The sequence below is a fragment of the Hemiscyllium ocellatum genome, chromosome 14 (genome assembly GCF_020745735.1).
Source record: "Hemiscyllium ocellatum isolate sHemOce1 chromosome 14, sHemOce1.pat.X.cur, whole genome shotgun sequence".
In the NCBI taxonomy this organism is placed as follows: Eukaryota; Metazoa; Chordata; class Chondrichthyes; order Orectolobiformes; family Hemiscylliidae; genus Hemiscyllium; species Hemiscyllium ocellatum.
The window spans coordinates 23,347,760-23,368,992 of NC_083414.1; the positions used below are offsets into that span (position 1 = coordinate 23,347,760).

The window sequence follows — 21,233 nt, forward strand, 5'->3', positions numbered from 1 at the left end:
AGCCATGCTATCAATCATCCCTGTGGCCCTTAATAACCCCATGTGCCAACAGTTAATACATTAATATTTTCAGGCTGAGTGCTATTTGTACTTTGTTACTAATGAATTTGTTAATACGTTTTGCCTGTGATTTTAAATGTATTTAAGAAATATTTGCACCTTGTAGGTTAAAACCTCTTTTCAAATAATAGGCATGTAAGCTTCATCCACATTTATATCATCATTTCAATCCATTGGTTTATAATTTATATGAGCAGAGAAATTATTAACATCTAGGTATCTCATTACAAGCTAAATACATGGTTGAGAACTCTTATTAGGATACGGCATAAGAATTGAAATCTCAACAAAAGTAACCTGCCGATTGTGAATACATGTTTAAATCTGTTGCAACAAAGCAGGACGTTTTCAGGTTTCTGTCATTCAGTGCTGTTCAGTGATAGGAGGTCTAGGACCTTCCCGCTGTCCCTGGAGCAAGGTTTTAATGGTGTGTCAGTCAATTTAATTTTCTGACAGTAAAATAAATGTTGTGGCAGTGCTAGTCACCATTCTATTCAATATACTCAAGGGCAGACCAAGGACATTGTGTGAAGCTGCCTGCTGCATGTGAGATTTGCAGCTCTATTACATGTACTCATTGGTCTTCAAGCTCAATTAACTTATTTTTTTTTATAAAAAGTGATTTTCTGCCCACTCAAAACACTGCAAAAGGAATTTAGTTTGTTACAAAGGTAACTTTGGTGCTATTATTCATTATTCATTATACTAGATGGAATTATCCTTCAGAGCACAACCTGAAATTGGAAGGACAGCAGCAGAGGATAATGCAAATTCTGATGTTGAAACAGACTATTGTATCTCTGCTGCCATCTGGTAACCATCCCTTCGCTCTGCTGGAACTGCTAGCTCAGATCCTCTGATCTCTGGTTAGTTGGAAACTGGATGTATTTATTCCACCCACTGCCAGCACCACCAAGCTATGCGTTGGAACCCAATGTCATAGCTGTGCTGGAACAGCTTGGCTAGGGACACCATTTGCTTTGGAGAACAAGTGTTCAGTGCTCCCACTGGGGTGATGTCAGGCCATTGACTTTTCTTCTTCCAATGCCTTCAGCCATTTTTCACAATTAGGTGAATGAACAGAACTGTCTGAAGATTGTCATCTGTGATGCTAGAGACCTCAGGAGGAGACTGAAATGCACCATTCACTCAGCACGTCTAGCTGAAGATGGATGTAAACTCTTTGCCATTTTCACTTATTTGCCTTGTTCAAAATGGGGATATTTGTCAAGCTTTCACCTCCTGTTAATAGTTAATTTATTAATGAGTGTGGCGAGCCTGTGGAAATTACCTAGAAAATAGAAGCTGGTGTAGACCATTTGGTCCTTTGAACCTGCTCCATCATTTAATATGATCATCCAACTCAATATTCTGCTCTTGCTTTTCCCCCATATCCTTTGATCCTTTTACTGCTAAAAACGATACCAAACTCCTTCTTGAAAACATTCAATGTTTTGGCCTTGATCGCTTTCTGTGTCAGAGAATTCCACTGGCTCACCATTGTATTGGAACATTTCCTGCTTTTACCCTGTCTAGTCCTGGTAGAATCTTATTTTTTTTTATGAAATTCCCTCTCATTCTTCTAAATTCCAGTGGAGGAGATGCACTGGAGGGCATCATTGACCACATGGGAGAGGAAATTGTGATCTTGAACAGTTCACCAACTCCCCAAGCACCTTCCACCCTGACCTCAAGTTCACCTGGACCATCTCAGGCACCTCCCTTCCCTTTCTGGACCTCTTCATCTCCATTCCAGCGCATCTCTTCCACTTCCTGCACCCCCACCCTTGAACCCCACCCCTCCAATTGCAACAAGGATAGAACCACCCTGGTCCTCATCTTGCACCCCACCAACCTCTCAATAAATGCACCACCCTCCGTCATTTCCACCACCTATAAACAGAGCCCACCACCAGAGACTATTCCCTCTGTGACTCCCTTGTTGGGTCCACGCCCCCCACCAACCAATTTCCACTCATGCCATCTTCCTGTGCCATTGCAAGAAGTGCAAAATCTGTGCCCACATCTTCCCCCTCACCTCTGTCCAAGGCCCCAAAGGATCATTTCACATCTGACAGAAATTTTCTTGCACCTCCACACATCATCTACTGTGTCCATTGCGCTCGATGTAGTCTCCTCTACATTGGGGAGACCAGATGCCAACTTGCAGAACGTTTCAGAGAACATCTCTGGGACAGACACACATTCCTGATCAAGAGCTTATGCTCAAAATATCGGCTGTCCTGTTCCTTGGATGCTGCCTGACCGGCTGTGCTTTTCCAGCACCACACACGCTCAACTTGTTCAAATCATCTGTGTCCTCCTGACAGTTCTAATGGGAATACTTAACTTTGTCTGTCTGTTGCATGCTGGTTTCACTGTTTGCTTTGCTAGTGTGATGGTAATGGTGGAGTGGGAGGTGTGCTGGACAAGGATGTTACAGATTGTTATTGAATACACTCCTGTTGCTGCTGTTGGCCACAGAGCTGCATCGATGGCCAATTTTGAGTTGTTAGATTTATTTGAAGTTTGAAAGCAGACCACAACATAGCTTCATCATCCTGTTTTTTTTCGCAACTTCAGTGACCCTTTCTCATTAAAAACATGGTGTTTATGTTGATTCCAGTATCCTGTTGTGATACCCCCTTGAGTGTTTTGAGTCAGTCGATTCCTTTGTTCTTGAATGATGAATATAACCTGATGATAATACCCTTTCAGATTTGTTTCAGAGAATTGATCAATTGCAGACTGGAATATTCCTTTTGGTCCCTTTGAAGTGATGGGATGCACTTTCAATAAATGAAAGAAAGTCAGTTGGCCTTTAGGCACTCATCTTAATCAGCGTTTTGTATACGATATAAGAATATTGACAGGAATGGCAAAAATAAGTGACAGTGTTTGTCATTAAATCTACTGATTGTAGTTGTGTTCTCATTGCCTTTAAAACTTGCTCTTTATCTAATGACATTTCATCATAATGGATTCCTGACATTGCTTTTGACTTGTAAATGTTTTCTGAATGAAGCTAAGAATTCATGGTTTACAATGCCGTTGCGAATACTTCATTCAAAATGCAAGTTATTATTGCCTTGATCTATGGCTGTGATATCTTACAGTAGAACTGTGGTTCAGACCGTGGCAAGTAATACCCACTATTCCAAAAAAACACAGGCAATTTCATACTGTTGTCATTTGGAATCAAATTGACAGAAGCATCACTGGAGTGGCTACATTTGAAAAGAAATGATTGCCCAAGGCATGCTGGTCTATTCAGTAGAAAACTTATACCATCTGACACGAATGCAAAAGAAAAAAAAGGACGTGGTGAGTCATCATTACGAGGAAAGATATAATGGTTTGGTTGAGTTGGACATTATTGCATCCTACCAAGTTGGTTGTGCATTGGATGATCACAGAAATGGTATACAGTACTCAGTGATCAACTCCTTCCAACACTGACAAATGCAAAGCAGAAAATCAGGTCGCAAAATCTTGAGATGATGCCTCTGAAAATCTGATTAATACAAATCCTGCTGCATATCTAACTTTGAATTGGCACGTCTCTATTATATTGGAAAAACTGAAAGCAATGACTTAGAGAGAAAAAATAATTAAAGTCAAGTTGGTCATAAAGGAATCTTATAATCAGCTAGTAAAAAAGTTTACCTTTTGCTAGAAGCACAATGGGAAAGATCCTTGAATGTGTGCACCAGAGATGATCTTGTCATTTTTTTGGAATATTACCATGATTTTTGGTATTAGCAGCTTTAGTTTTCCACTTTTTGAAATCATTAACGAGGCCACTGTGGTTTGTCATTTTTATAAATGACCTAGATGAGGACGTAGAAAGATGGATTAGTAAATTTACGGATGACACAAAAGTCAGTGGAGTTGTGGATAGTGCTGAAGGATGTTGTAGATTACAGAGGGACATAGAAAAGCTGCAGAGCTGGGCTGAGTGGTGGCAAATAGAGTTGAATGTGGAAAAGTGTGAGGTGATTCACTTCGGAAGGAGTAATTGGAATAAAGAGTACTAGGTTAATGATAAGATTCTTGGTAGTGTGAATGAGCAGAAAGATCTCGGTGTCCATTACATAGGTCCCTGACAATTGCCACCCAGGTTGACAGGGTTGTTGAGAAGGCAAAGGTGTGTTAGATTTTATTGGTTTGGGATTGAGTTTTGGAGCCATAAAGTCATGCTGCAGCTGTACAAAACTCTGGTGTGGCCACACTTGGAGTATTGCATACAGTTCTAGTCACTGTGTCATAGGAAGGATGTGGAAGCTTTGGAAAGGTTCAGAGGAGATTTACTAGGATGTTGCCTGGTATGGAGGGAAGGTCTTATGAGGAAAGGCTGAGGAGGCCTGTGACCAGTGGAGCACCGCAAGGATTGATGTCGGGTTCACTACTTTTTGTCAATTTTATATAAATGATTTGGATGTGAGCTAAAGAGGTATAGTTAGTAAGTTTGCAGATGACACCAAAATTGGAGGTGTAGTGGACAGTGCATCAGATCAGATGGGCCAATGGGCTGAAAAGTGGCAGATGGAGCTTAATTCAGATAAATGCAAGGTGTTGCATTTTGGGAAAGCAGATCTTAGCAGGATTTATACACTAAATGGTAAGGTCCTAGGGAATGTTGCTGAACAGAGACCTTGGAGTGCAGATTCATAGCTCCTTAAAAGTGGAGTTGCAGGTAGATAGGATAGTGAAGAAGATGTTTGGTATGCTTTCCTTTATTGGTCAGAGTACTGAGTCCAGGAGTTGGGAGGTCATATTGCGGCTATACAGACCACTGTTGGAATATTGCGTGCAATTCTGGTCTCCTTCCTATCGGAAAGATGCTGTGAAACTTGAAAAGGTTCAGAAAAGATTTACAAGGATGTTGCCAGGGTTGGAGGATTTGAGCTATAGGGAGAACAGTTTGGGGCTGTTTTCCCTGGAGTGTCGGAGACTGAGAGGTGACCTTTATAGAGGTTTACAAAATCATGAGGGGCTTGGATAAGTTAACTAGGCAAAGTCTTTTCCCTGGGGTTGGGGAGTCCAGAACTAGAGGAAATAGGTTTAGGGTGAGAGGGGAAAGATATAAAAGAGATATAAGGGGCAAATTTTTCACTCAGAGGGTGGTTTGTATATGGAATGAGCTGCCAGAGAAAGTGGTGGAAGCTAGTACGATTACAACATTTTAAAAGGCATTTGGATGGGTATATGAATAGGAAGGGTTTGGAGGGATATGGGCCGGGTGCTGGCAGGTGGGACGAGATTGGGTTGGGATATCTAGTCAGCATGGACGGGTTGGACTGAAAGGTCTGTTTCTGTGTTGTACATCTCTTTGTCTGACTCTATGACTTGAGGCTGTTTTCGTTAGAGAGAAGAAAGTTGAGAGGTGACTTAATTGAAACATATAAGATAATAAGAGGGTTAGATAAGGTGGAGAGTGAGAGCCTTTTTCTCTGGTGGTGATGGCTAGCATGAGGGGGCATAGCTTTAAATTGAGGGGTGATAGATATGGACAGATGTCAGAGGTAGTTTCTTTACTCAGAGAGTAGTAGGGATTTGGAATGCACTTCAGCAACAGTAGTGGAATCGCCAACTTTAAGGGCATTTAAATGGTCGTTGGATAAACATATGGATGAAAATGGAATAGTGTAAGATAGATGGGCTTCAGATTGGTTCCACAGGTTGGCGCAACATTGAGGGCCAAAGGACCTGTACTGCGCTGTAATGTTTTATGTCTTTGTGGACTAGGTTTCATATGGGTTTGGAAATAGACCCACATAGAATAAAATAAAAGTCTTCAAATAATCTGAAGTTGTATATCCAAATGTTCACAAGGCCATGTGATCTGTAAAATTGAACCTATTCAAAGAATGATCAGTGTTTTAACGTAGGTAAATAATCTTCCTTTCTACAATACCCAACAAGCAACTTGAGAAGTAAATGACCTTTTTATTTGAGGGAATGTTAATGGTTTGTAACCCTGTGTTCTAATGGTAGTTACCGATAATGAAACAGAAGCTGGCGATACTTGAGGCACAATACATCAAGTCTAATTACGAGACGATGATAACCACATGTCATTGTTATTATACCAGTGCTAACATGCTACTTTAACAAGACATTCTGGAAATAATTTGTAACCCTAGATAATGAATAAAGACAATGTCCTTTTTAATTCACATTCAGTTTTGTGTAGCATTATTTTGCTTAAATGAAATAATCCGTTATAATTCTGAGTGAGCTAAATTCTATATGTTATTCAAAAGAGCATGAATGTAATGGTTAGAATAAGTGATAGACCTTTGTTTAATCAGTAAAACTTTAATGAGGGCTTTATAATTGCTTTTATTTTGTCATTGCTATTGAGCATTGCTGCAAGGCCAGTATTTGCTGCACATCCTTAATTGCCCTTGAGTAGATATTTTCTCAAACCGCTGCAGTCCATGTGGTGTAGGTACCCCCAAAGTGCTTTCAGGGTGTGAATTCCACAATTTTGGCCCAATGACAGTGAAGGACTAGTGATGCAATTTCAAACCAGGATAGTTTGTGGCTTGGATGTAAACCTGCAGATGATGATCTTCCTGTGTGTCAGCTGTCCTTCTCCTCCTAGGCTTTAAAGTGCATATGTGGTGCTGTTGAAAAAGCCCTGCAAAGTTGTTTCAAAATATTTGGTAGACAATGTGCGCTGTTGTCGCTGTGTTTCAGTGGTGGATGAGATAGCAATTCAGCATGCTCCTTTATTAAGATACTATTGCGTTTTTGACTGTTAGTGGACTGAGGGGGTGTCAGTTAGTTCAGTTGGCTGGACAGTGATTTGCAATGCAGAGTAAGACAATGGTGTCTATTTCCACATTGGCTGAGGTTACTATGACGGATTCTCCTCAATCTCTTCCATTGCTTGAGATATGGTGACCATCAGGTTAAATCACCAGCAGTCATCCCTGTCTAATTAGAGAGAGTAGTTCTGTGGTCATTAGGTCTATGTCAGCTTTTAGGCTGAGCATAAAGTATTCCATTATACTCTTGGCTTGTCTCTTATAGGTAATGGGGCAGGTTTGGGAGACTCGAGGGAACTATTATTAATTGTAGTATTCCCAGTCACTGGCTTTCTCATAGCCACAGTATTTAAATAGCTGGCCCTGTTAAGTTTCTTAATGGTAGTCCCCAGGATTATTGTTAATAGGGGATCCTGATGGTAATACTTTTAAATATCAAGGGGAAATGATTAGATTCTCTCTTGTTGAAGATGGCTTTTATCTCACTTTTATGGTATGACTGCTATTTGCCACTCCTCATCTGAGTGTTGTATAGATCTTGTTGTATGTGGGGATGCCATGCTACTATACCTGAGTAGCTTGAAACAATCGTCTATCAATAGGAACCCTATTTCTGACCTATTGCAAACCATTAACATTCCCTAAACTAAAAGGTCATTTATTTCTGAAGTTGCTTGTTTTTGACGGAAGGTTGTTGACTCTGAAGATGCTTTAATTGGCCTGTTTCCACATTGTAGGGATTCTATGATTTTCTGATTCTAAGAATTTAGGGCACGATCCTGAGGAACTCCTGCACCAGTGTCCAAGCGATGAGGATGATTGATCTCCAAACCAGTTGGGGTGATACTCAGGTTAAACTCCCTGCCATTTGTCTCTCTGTCAAAGGAGAGAGAGCAACCTTTGGTCCTCTGGGACTTAAGTGACTTTTCACTGGCCTTTGGAGTGGGATCACCTCTCACTCTCGGTCATGGTAACCTGATTCTTGTTACCTCAACAAAATTCAGCCAAGTATATTTACTATTCATCTCGAAAGATACTTGTAAGATCTTGTTTTATGTTTAACTGAAGGTTAAGTTCCACTGTGTATGTTATTTTTGGTGCAGAAGTGACCTGTTTTAAGCTCCACATTAATGAGACCAGCCTTCAATAAAGTATGAATCCCACAAGCCTGAGCCTTTTACATGATTAATGGGAAATTGCAAAGGACATTGAGTTATTAAGTATGTGCTACCTGTGTTCAGAGAGTTGCTGCATTGCAGTCAGAGAAAAGATGAATCCAGCTGAGAGCCCTTGAGGCTGCAGTGTCCCATTTTTCCAATATGGCCTGAGGAAGTCAGTGAAAACATAATCTCCCTAAATGTATCCACATTTGAAAAGAAAATTGAAAGTGTCCTCTTAGAATCAACCTGTGTGATACAGAGGTTCCTGATGACCTCAATGATTCAGTATCTGTGATTAGCATGAATGGAAGATTAAAGAACAGCAGTGAGAGGCACCTTTTACAAACTGTGTTTCACAGATCTTGATGCCCATGGGAAGGAAGAATACTGAACTAGGTTAAGTTTGAAAAGAATTGCTTTCAAGGTTGTATTTATTATCCCATACTTCGGCACAGCAACTGAAATGCATGCAAGGCACTACTTGGAGGAATAATTCATACCTGGTGATACCAAAAGAGAAAATGCTGGAAAATCTCAGCAGATCTGGCAGCATCTGTGAGGAGAGAAAAGAGCTGACGTTTCAAGTCTAACTGACCCTTTGTCAAAGTTTTGACAAAGGGTCAGTTAGACTCAAAACATCAGCTGTTTTCTCTCCTTACAGATGCTGCCAGACCTGCTGAGATTTTCCAGCATTTTCTCTTTTGGTTTCAGATTCCAGCATCCGCAGTAATTTGCTTTCATGCCTGGTGATAGTTTGCACACCGGTATTGATTGTATGTTTGCAATTACCTGGCTGCCTCTCTGTAGAATGAGGAAAATTAATGTGCAAGTGCATTATTTTTTAAAAATGAGGATAACGGGAAGATCGCATGATTTCAACTTTACGGCATTTCTGGATTGTGGAAATTATTTAGCTGGCGTGCAGAGTTCTTCCGGTACATATTGAGAAAGGGTTGGGAAAAGGTGGCATATCATTTTTACAGCTCATTTAATGGGGTCATCTCCAGTGGACCTAGAGACAGGAGGGCATTGGTAATCTCCACTGATTTAGTGCTTTATGCTTTTGAAGGCGCTTCTTGTAAATGTTCGGTTTTATTTAATTCCTGGACTGTTGCTTCTGTGAGTCTTTAGCCTTAACTCTTGAGTTTGCCAATATTACTATTTTGCCTTAAGATGCCTTTTATGGCTACAAAAGCTTTCTAAAAATTTTGTATCGTGACTGTTCCTTTTTAATTGCTCCTATTAAATTGACTTCCAAAGAAATTTCCCATGCAAATGGTGTCAGCCTGGTCCTCATTTGAAATTATGGATAATTATACAATTTAGCAGACCAGAAAATAGAGTGTACTTTACTTGAGATTCATCAGGTTTTAATGCAGTGTGAATTAAATTAGATCCAAATTCCAGCTGAAGATTTTTCCTGTCCTATTGAGTTTTATGGAGGACTGTAAACTCTACAATGAAAGGAAATCCTGATGGAAAACTCAGAATATGTTCATTATCATGTTAGGACCAATAATATTTGAGCCAATTTCAACAGGAGTGTGGGCAAAATGATTAACACCTCAAATACTGCGTGATGGCAGGCTGACCTTTGATTCATATATCAGCTGGCTATTTTTAATCGTGAACTAAAGCATTACTTCTCACCCCCTGAAACTAAATTTACTGTACATACACCTATTAATGAAGAAGATTTTGCGAACAAAAAGGTCTGGAAGAATATTTTCAATATACTGCTGGAGTCTGCTTTTTAATGAGTGATTTCAAAAGATGGAATAAAGCATAGAAAATTTCAGCCTGAGAGACTGACTGCAACAGCAGCAGCTCTTTGAGTTCTTTATAATTGAAACCGCAATACCTTGGGAGAATGAGGAAAATCTGGAATGTATTATTTGCTGCCAACTTTGTTTTCAGTACTCGCGGTCTCTGGGCTAAACATTTTCCACTGAGATACTCTTTCGTTCCTTTGTCTTGAAAGTGCGTTGGTAAATTTTTTTTTAGAATTAAACTGTATTCAATTCATTCCTGCTGGCTGAATTTGTGTGTCAGCCATTCCCTTCTTAAATCATTGGGGGTTATCTTATTTTATTGTTGCCTAGCCTTGTGGATTTTACCATAGGCTTTAAGATCTCAACAATGGGATTGAATGGAGATCCAAGGCGACCTTTGCTGGAAGTGAGACTGGTGAAGGAATTATTTTTAGATGGCCTCCTGATTAGTCACACCAAAGCTCATCTTATCTGAGACATGGTAGTTCTGGAGGTACAGCTGAACTACTGGGAAAGGCAGGTGCTGTTGTGGCAAGTCAGGGAAACAAACTCCTTACATCAAAATAACATTTTTCTCAATAGTTCTGACGCTATCTCTATTTCTCAGGAGCAGCTGTTTTACATAGCCAGCTTCAGACAAGATTGCTGCAAAATTGCCTAAACTGATGCCTGAGAAGCTTTTGCCAAAATGAATCTATACCCAATGAACACAGTCCGACAGTTTCTCAACAACGGATCCAAACAAGCAGACAAAATGTGTCCAGAAACCCTAGCCACTCTCTCCCGACATCAAAGACATCTCAGAAATGACAGCCAGACCCTTTGGCATCATGGTAGTCCACAAACACACTATACAGACCCTAGACAGACAACAAGCAAAATTAATGTCATTTATGAAATACCTTGCAAGAACTGTAATAAACACTACATTGGACAAACTGGCAGAAAACTATCCACCAGGATATGTGAACATCAACTAGCCACAAAAACAAATGATCTACTCTCACTACTATCCTTACATACAGATGAGGAAGGACCCCACTTCAATTGGGACAAACACATCCATCCTAGGATAAGCCAAACAGAAACACGCATGACAATTCCTAGAAGCATGTCATTCCAACCGGAACTCTTATCAAAAAACACATTGACTTGGATCCCATTTACCACCCCCTGAGAAAAAGAACAGGAAATGATATCCCCTCAGGAAATGGCATCACCACATGAAATGACATCACCAAAAATGGGCCATACCACCAGTACCTCACCAGAGGCTCACTGGTGATGTTACCTGGTATGGTGATGAAACGTCTGAAAACGAATCTTCCAGCTCAGCGAGCAAACTTACATCTAGAACCTCAACCTGAGCTACAAATCTTCTTAAAACTCTCTAATCAATAAAATCCTGTATAAACATAGATCACATGCCATAACACTAGATAAAACTCTAAAAATCAAAAATAAATGATCATAAAATATTTATCAATCATACATTGCACATCTCAGTTGGTTTCCACCAAAGTTGTAGACTTCCATGATTTCCTCTTTGTACCTGGAACATTTGGATGTGATGGTCTCTCACTATATGAAAAAATATCATTGATGCCTCAAAAGTGTCTCTAACTGGGCCATAACTATCATTCCATTTCTTGCTTGCCAACTCCACACTAGGAATATTGCCAGTAGCAAGAATAGATTGGTGAGCCATCTTGTTGCTACTCTTCATTGTTTTTCTGATCTCCACTTCCCATGTTATCTTCACGCCCAACAATCATGGGTCAGGGAAGTTCAACCTAATATACACTGTTACAAGACCATTTAGCTGACTTTTTTTTTGTTCTTTCATGAATAGGTTTCAATATTGCTGAAATAATGAGACACAATGTTAAAGCTTTTCATCTTGCATTTACCAGGATACTGACAAGAATACCAAATTTCAAAGACTGCAACAATTTGTCCTGCTTTACAAAAGCATGCTGATTGGTTGGCAAACCCACAGTGATTACTCAAATCATTGCTACAGGTATGCACCAGGGAAGGGTTGACCCTTTAGAACTGAGATGAGGAGGAACTTCTCCAGCCAGGAGGTGGTTAATCTGTGGAACTCATTACCGCAGATAGCTGTGGAACCAAGTCATTGAGTGTCTTTGAGACAGAAATATCAATTCTTGATTAGAAAGGGATCAAAGGTTATGGGGAGTAGCCAGAATTGGGTTGAAAAACATGTCAGCCATGATTGAATGACAGGATAGACTCCAATTCTGCTCCGATGTCTTACAGTCTTCTGGGGTGAGAAAGTGGAGTTGAGGCAGAAGACCAGCCATGATTGTGCTGAATGGTGGGATTGGCTCAAGTGGGCTGTCCTGTCAATTCCTGCTATATTTCCTGTATTCTTATATTCAAAAAGTCAAGATTGCCTAGCTTAAATGCACATTAAATAGGTAATAGCATCTAAGTTACCAAGAAAAACATATTAACTGGTAATGAATTTCTGAGAGTTACCAAACCACAGGTTTATTTACTCTTTGCTCATGGCAAAATGAGAGCCTGCCAATTCAAATGACATTGGCTTCATTTAAACCCCACCTACTGATTTCTCGACCATTCCAGGTGGGAAGTCTCTGGAAGTGGAGAACAGTGATATGGACTAGAGGCCACTTGCTGATTGTTGATAAGTGGTGAGGACAGCTGCCTGGTCATCCTGCAGTGATTTGGCAATTGATGAAGGTCAAAGAGCAAGCTAAGAGCAAGAAAACTCCAATCTTTTCTAATGGCCGTGGAGAAGCAATTCTAGGGGTGTAGGTTTGCTCGCTGAGCTGTAGTTTTGATATCCAGACATTTCATTACCTGGCTAGGTAACATCATCAGTGGCGACCTCCAAGTGAAGTGAAGCTGTCGTCTCCTGCTTTCTATTTATATCTACCTGGTCGACCCCACCCACCACAGCTCCTGCGCCCATAAGGGAAGTTTAATAATAATGATTAATTTGACCTCTTGCATCTTTTATTGGTTTTCATCCTCATTCCCTCAGAATCATACTGACCGGGAAGTCATCGCCAGTGATTAAGTAACAGAGTAAATTTCGTAGCCAAATTTCAGCGATGGTATCAGGTCCTGATATGTCTGTATTGAAATGGATGGAGAGCAGGTTAAAGTACAAATCTGCCAGCTCTTAGTGGCCCTAGGCAGAATAGCTCATTTGGACTAATTTAATTGCCCATCTGCTGAGTTTCAACAGACAATTGGGGTTAAAATTGCCTCAAAACCTTGGTCAACTGTGTGAAAAATTGATTCCTCAATCTGTTCATTTAGCCCCAGTGGTATTGTTCACAAGTGGAAAGTTAAGCAAACCTTACTGTTAACCTCATAATTCTGACACTATAAGCTCTAATTGTTCATCAATATTTTCACTCCTGCTAAATTACATCTTTTCTTCTCCAGGTTTAGCTGGCAATCCTGCAGATCTTGAAAACAGAAGACAAATTTTTGGTAGAAACTTTATACCTCCAAAAAAGCCAAAAACTTTCTTACAATTAATCTGGGAAGCACTACAAGATGTGACTCTTATCATCCTAGAACTTGCAGCCATTATATCCTTGGGTCTCTCATTTTATCAACCACCAGGAGAGAGAAGTGAAAGTAAGTGCAATATTTTACTTTCTGCTCTTGCATGCTAGCTATAAATGTGTATGCATATGTGGTAGAAATATACAGACGTATATAAATACATTTAATTTATCATTTTCATTGTAGTAGATATATTCAATTAAGAAAGTTGTTAAAACATACAACGGGTTTTGTATTACAGCCTAAATCATGCATGGATGGTATAGAATGAAGTTTTTTTTATTTCAAGAAGTTATTCTGACAATTATGTGTGCATTAATTTTGCAAAAATGACATTATGCAAATTATTCTGGGGTTTTTCAAAGTTTTGTTGATTCCAGACCTGTATTCTGTTATTCTGAAGGTGAATATTCAGAATGATGACAAGCGTAAAATTGAACGCTACTGCTGCTTTTGTCAGGTTGTAGCTTCTGCCATATGTCTGCAGCAGACAGACGCAAGGTGGGGATGTTAGGTGATTATCACATGTTACTGCTCCTTCCTGGAGCTTATTTTTCATCATAAATATGTCAAGGTGTGGGGTGCAGTGTGAGTGTACAGATTTGTTGTCCCTCCCAAGTGATGATGCAACTCTCAGTTGGTGGAGTTTGCAGGGGCACGTTGTCTGGTTACAACTCAACTGAAGGGCAGCAACCTGTGGACCAGCTGATCTTTTCCGATATGTACAAACACATGTAAGACGTATGTCAATAGTAAAAATCTTAAGTCTTAATGCATCTCCTAGGCACAATTTTCAATGTCTGCCGGAGGAAATCTGGACATAATCAGTACGTGAATGACATGAGTTTTGTTATTGAGTCATTGAGAACTCAATGCCAGCAATTACAGAATACGATTGAGAAGTTCAACAATTCAGGATGGAAACAAGACATTTAAGAGCTTGTTAAAGGAAGAAGGTGATTTGTGTTTGCAGACACTGGGAGAACAAATGCTGACAACTATATCTTTGAGTAGGAGGACATATCATGGCAGGAGGCAGTCACAAGTCCATTTAATTGTGGTGTGGTAAAGGGGGTGGCTGACAGAGCTGCTCAGTCAGTGGCACACAATTGCTGTTGGCTCTGCAGATGTCACACAGAGGTAGCTCCGTGGACACTGGAGCACTTAGGCAAGGATCACCCAAGCATCCAAAGCAGTGATGGGTGGGGACACCCAGGTAGCCATGCAATGATTCCAGGAGATGGAAGGTTAAATGTGGAGTTGAAGCTCAGCTAGTCGAGCAGTGATGAAAAGCTGTCACTTTGCAAGCAAGTGCATGCCATTGGTCCAGCCATGCAAAGATGCTAGACACAGAGCTAGGAGCGAATGAAGGCAGCATTGTCCACACAGCAGATACCAACAGAAACTTAGCAGTTTGAGTCAAACTGAATGCCTGTGTTGCAGAAGGATCCATCTTTCAGGGGGCAGTGCAGTTTCTCAGGTAAGGGAAACCTCCATGACCTTCGGACATGTTGGCAGCTTCTGCCAGCAGCTGCCAAAGTGACCATGGCATAATCTTCTTTGTCCTGCAAGTGTTCCAAGGGATTTGAGCTAACATCTCTGGTGACTTCCCATTGCAGCATAAGGGATGGATACTCTTATTTGAGAAGACTTCGATTACATTGAGTTTACATCTGACAGGGCCACACAAGAACTGAGAGCAGCAGAATTTGCCTCCAGTGCTGAGCATCCCTCATGTGCAGCAGCTTGTTGACTGACTACATCCAAGTGCCCAATAAGGCACTGCTAGAGTGGCTAGCTGCATTCATGAGCAAGAAGGGATTTCGCACTTTCAGCACTCATCTGATGGGTGACCAGTACAGGCATTTCCTGATAGAAACAATGCATAGTATCTGGACAGCTGTCATCACTCTTATATCCTTAAGCAGTTGTAGGTGCTTCATGTCATGACAAAATCATTTGGGATAAACAGGACCCTTTGAAATGTGCCATCTCTCAACAAAGGCAGAGTTGTCCAGCAATCGTCTCTATTCCAGTAAAAACACACCATCAAGTAGATCATTGCACATTTCAAGAGATACTTCCAATTCTATGACATGTGAAAGGGTGCCTCCTGAAAATTTGTCAAGTTGGATTGTTGTGACTTAGTGTGTGCTCTCCACATGGTCAATAAGACAACTGTAGACATGAGTGAAAAAATGGAGCACTTCCTTGGAGGAGGAGGAGGAAGAAGTAGTGCAGCAGAGTAATCCAGGCTTGCAAGAATCTCCAAAGGACTGTTTGAAGTCACAAAACATCAATCAGAATGGTAGGTATGCTTGAGCTGCTCTGATTCAGCCACATTTCCCCAAAGGACTCCTCATCCTGGAAGCCAAGTGGCTAATGACCTAATGTTTCTGTTGAAGGAAGGTTGCTAATAAATCACAGAGGAAGTCCCCTTACTACATCCAACTGCATTAACACAACTAACAACAGTGCTGACTCCTTCTTCTTTGGTTTAGGTAGATCAGCAATGCCCCTAGGGCAGGACGGTGGCTCAGTGGTTACGTTGCTGCCTCACAGCACCAGGGCCCCAGGTTCGATTCCAGCATCGGTCGATTGTCTGTGTGGAGCTTGCACATTCTCCCCGTGTCTGTGTGGGTTTCCTCTGGGTGCTCCGGTTTCCTCCCACAGTCCAAAGATGTGCAGGTCAGGTGAATTGGCCATGCTAAATTGCCCATCATGCTAGGTGGATTAATCAGAAGGAAATGGGTCTGGGTGGGTTGCTCTTCGGAGGGTCGGTGTGGACTGGTTGGGTCAAAGGGCCTGTTTCCACACTGTAGGGAATCTAATCTAATTGTGCATTGATTGTTCAGGAGGACAATGTGTCCTCAAGCCAATCAACTCATGTGGAGTTATTTTTGATCAGTTAGTCTGTTCAGACGTGTTATGTCACACCTCCAAAGCAGGTGGGCCTTGAACTTGGCCCAGGGATAGGTACATTGCTACTGACCCACTAGACCCTCATCTCATGTGTATGCTTGTGATTGTAGATGTAGAGATCCGTTGTCATGTGACCTCCACAGCTGCATCCTCAAACCTGTGTACTGTGTCCCTTAACCACCCTAAAATTTCCCATTATGTCAACCAGCACATTCCGTATCTTCATTGGAAGAGTCAGCAAAGATTAGATATACTGTTTCATGAAAATTTGTACCTTAATCAGCGTTTCAATTCTAAACCTCTAGGTATCCATTTTAGTATCTCTAGGTGTGTTTAAATCACAATTTAGCCTCATTTTGTGGATTGAAGCCAGACTTTTAAATGTTTTTAAAGTACAGCACGCATTTAAACCTGTTCTTATCCCTTTCCAAAATAATATCCACATTTTTGCAGCTCACAGCCTATAAACAGATGAATATAAGACCTAACTCCATATTTTCTTCATCATTTTGAACAATAAGAGGGATCCACCTGATATTGCCCTCCAGTACAGCATACATGCCTGGTGACGATGATTAAGGACCAGCACTTTGCTTTGTAAAATGATTGTTGCTATATTTTGTGGCAGATCTGCAGCCAGTAAAGCACAATCTAGACTGGGCTGTAATTTGACAATATGGCATAAAGTCTGAAACTTTAAATCTCATCTTTGGAAACTGTCATTTGCAGTTTCCTCACAGGTATTTCATCATTCTCTGTAATAGTATCTATGCTCCATCAAAATGAAGATTTGTTTGTGATGCAACTTGATGTTTGTTTTACACTAAAATATTCTAGAAGACAAATTGAGTTTATTTGCTTTGAGCACAATGAATGATCCTGGGTATTAGACACCAAAAACATGATTTGCAAGATATTACAAAATATTAATTGGTCAGTCTGTTAGGCAAATTTTTATTAAATTTGGCACTTTTTAAATTGTTGAGCTGTGTTACAAGGGAAATATATCAAATTGAATAAAATTGGAAAACTTTCTCAAAAGATTGAGGAATTTTAACAGTAATTTTTTTTGTCATGGTATATATCTGTATTAATCTACAGCAAATGATTTCTATTGTTTATTAAAATTTAAACATACATTTTTCAATCATTATTACAGCTCTCATTGTCCTATATTTCTGACTACCCAAATGAATCTTCTGACAACAATTACTGGGCTCTTTTGATCCAATGATGTAGTTTCCTTAAAAAGAGGGGAATGTTTCCTGTAAGCTGCTCTTGAGTAACACATTCTATGAAAAGGGAAATGGGCAGTGATCCATCACATCAGATTTCCAGTCCCCCTTTACAGCTCCAGGAATCCATAGGGAACCTGTCTGATGTTTATGTATTTATTTCCAGTTTACAATGTGTTTTTAATTGTTGGATTTCTGTTAGTAATTTTAGTTTTTGATGTTTTTGAGCTTTTTTTGTAAATAGTGCTGAGTCCTTGAACAACAATTCATTCCCTCATTGCCCTTACTGGAAAAAATGCAGGTGGCAGCTAAACTGCATGACTGAGTTGGTAGCACGATTACCCCTCAGTGGAAAGCTTGTGATTTAAAAGCCATTCCAGTGACTTAAGCACAACATCTAGGCTGATGATCCAGTGCAGTTTTGTTAGAGACGGTTTGCTTTGGATGAAACGTTTCAGCCAAAACCCTGTCTTAGATGGACATAAAAGAACTCATCACAATACTGTGAAGAGTTCTCCACGATGCCCTCCAATACTTATTCCTGTATCAACATAATTAAAATAGGTTAACAGGTCATCATCACTTTGCTGTTTGTGGGAGTTTATATTCAGTTAGATGACATGTTTTCCACATTACAGCCAGTGCACTTCAGAAATACTTCCTTAATGTTGTGAAAGGCACTTTATAAATAGAAGCATTTTTCTCTTAATGGTCCTTTGAATTTTTACTGTGCCATGCCCTTCAATGTTTATTTCATGTTTAATTGTGTCCATACCACTGATTTCTTTTAAAGCTATTTCCATCTTGGAATAGCTTTCAGGTAACAGAGCAGAATGCAGGATGTAATGTTACAGCTGCTGAGAAGGTACAGGCAGAGATCAACCTTAACATTTAAGAGATCCATTCAAAGTCTGACAACAGCAAAGAAAAAGTTGTTCTTGAATCTCATTGCGTGTGTCTTCAAACGTTTATATCTTCTACCTGATGGAAGAGGGTGGAAGAGAGAATAACGAGGATTGGAAGAGTCATTGATTATGTTGGTTGCTTTCCTGAGGCAGAGGGAAGTATTGATGGTGTCAATGATGGAAGGCTGGTTTGCGTGATGGACTAGATTGTGTTCATAACTCTCTGTAGTTTATTTTGCATTTGGGAAGAGCAGTTGCCATAACCATGCTGTAACGCATCAGATAGAATGCTCTATATGGTGTATTTATAAAGATTTTTAACAGTTTTTGTGGACATGCTGAATTTCTCTAGCCATCTGACGCAGTAAAAGCATCATTGTGCTTTCTTGACCTAGAGTCATCATGGGTGAACCAGGAACAGAACTTGGAGAAAGTGAGGACTGCAGATGCTGGAGGTCAGAGTTGAAAAGTGTGGCTTTGGAAAAGCATAGCATGTGAGGCAGCGTCCAACGAGCAGAAAAATCGATGTTTTGGGCATAAGGCCTTCATCAGGAATGTTGGCAGGGGGAGGGCGTGGGTAGGGGAAGGGGGCTGAGAGATAAATGGGAGGGGGTGATGGGGCTGGGGGGAAGGTAGCTGATTAGGTGATATATAGGTGCAGATGGGGGGTGATGGTGACAGGTTGCAGTAGAGGCTGGAGCGAATAGGTGGGAAAGAAGATGGACAGGTGGGACAGTTCAAGAGGGCCATGCCGGGTTGGAGGGTTGGATCTGGGATGAGGTGGTGAAATTGAGATTGATGCCACATGGTTGGACGGTTCCAAGATGGAAAATGAGACATTCTTCCTCCAGGCATTGGATGGCTATGATTTGGTGGTGAAAGACAGATTGTTGGTGATTGTCACTCCAAGAAACTTGACGCTCATGATCATCTCCACCTCAGCAGCATTGATGCAGATAGGGACATGCCCTCCATTCTGCTTCCTGAATTCAATGACCAGCTCCTTCGTTTTGCTGACATTGATGGAGAGATTGTTGTCTTTATACCATGCCGCTAAGCACGCAATCTCTTTTTTGAAATCTTGTTGTTGTTTAAGATCCGGCCTACAATGATGGTGTTGTCAGCAAGCTTGTAAATGGAGTTAGGAATAAGGAGTATAGTAGGGGGCTGAGTACATAGCCTTACAAGGGGCCAGAGTAATGGATTATCATGGGGAGGTGTTATTGCCTGTTCTTACTGACTGGTGGTCAGGAATTCCGTATCCAGTTACAGAGGCTAGAGCGGAAACCTAGGATCAGGAGTTCTGAAATGAATTTCTTTGGAATTAAGGTGTTGAAGATGAAGGTACAGTCAATAAGTAGGAGCCTGATGTAGGTATCCTTGTTGTCCAAATGTTGGATGAGGGAGATGTAGGGCCAGGGAGATAGTGTCTGTCATCGAGCTGTTGTGCTGGTAGGTAAATTGCAAGGTATTGAGCTAATCAGAGAGGCTGGAGTTGATGTGAACCATGACAATCCTCTCTTCACATTATGGGCGATCAGAGCCACTGAGTGGTAGTCATTGAGGCATGCTGCATGATTTTCCTTCAACACTGGGATGATGGTGGTCTTTCTAAAGGAGATAGGGACTTCTGATCGTAGTAAGGAGAAGTTGAAGATATCTGTGAATACTCCCGCTAGCTGAGTGCACGGGGACAGACTGCATCCAGGCTGGCCACCTTCTGCAGAAGATGATCTAATATATGTGGTGGTGATCGAGGATGCAGGTATATCTGAGGCTGTTGGGATAGATGATGTTGTTTCACTGACCTTCTGTTCAAAGAGAGCATAAAATGCATTGAGCTTATAAGGTAGGGATGTACTGTCACCCACGATTTGATTTAACTTCACTTTGAAGCCTGTTATGTTGAGCAACCCTTGCCACAAACTACGGATGTCCATGTGGATGGACTGGGTTTCAAGCTTAGTTTGGTATTACCTCTTGGTGTCTGATAGCCTTGTGAAGGTCATACCTGGATTTCCTGTATTGGTCAGGGTTGCCCAACATGAACTGCCTCAGACCCAGATGCAGTAAGGAATGAATCTCCCAATTCATCTCTGGTTTCCGGTTGGGGAACATTTGGATTAACTTCTTCCGTATGCAGTCATCAACATCCTAATGAAATCTGTGATGGCAGTGACATCCTCATTTAGTTTGGTGTGTATTCTTGAACATGGACCAGTGCATTGACTCTACGCAGGTCAAGGTGATCATTGCTGCATGAAAACTGTAAATGAAAGCATGACAGACTTGTGCAGCAAGACCTTGAAGCAATTTCAAGGACAGAGACTATAATCAGTGGTCCCTTCCAAGCAACAGCAGGAGGTATTTGCCGAATCTCACAAACCACAGGACTAATGCAGATGACAGATGCATTGCTTGGCTGGGCCACAGATTTCATTCAGTGTTCCATGGGAACCAGCCAACAATATGAACAAGCCCTGCAATTTTACTGTCTAGCTGGATTCCAAGACATTGTTGATACAGCAATCGAGACAATGTGGCTCTCCCCATATTGCCACCAACTTCACAAAGAGATTCTAATGTATGAAAATACAACAAGTTTGTTAGTATATCATTGATAGAGAACCAAAAGACCATAAGATATAGGAGCATAATTAGGCCATTTGGCCCTTTGAGTCTGCTTTGCCATTTGATCATCGCTGATATGTTTCTTAACTCCATTCTCATGCCTTCTCCCTGTAACCCTTGATCACCTTACGAATCAAGAGCCTACCTATCTCTGTCTAAAAGACACTCAACAACATGACCTCCACAGACTTCTCAGCAATGAGTT

General features: G+C 40.9%; 1 protein-coding gene across 2 annotated transcripts in view; it reads left to right on the forward strand.

Moving 5' to 3' along the window:
- atp2b2 (ATPase plasma membrane Ca2+ transporting 2) overlaps positions 1-21,233 on the forward strand; it is a 388,757-nt gene that overhangs the window by 68,201 nt on the left and 299,323 nt on the right. For both annotated transcript variants that reach the window (XM_060835139.1, XM_060835141.1), the window contains exon 2: positions 13,210-13,407. In XM_060835139.1, coding sequence (XP_060691122.1) covers positions 13,210-13,407 — 198 coding nt within the window. The remainder of the gene's footprint in view (positions 1-13,209; positions 13,408-21,233) is intronic.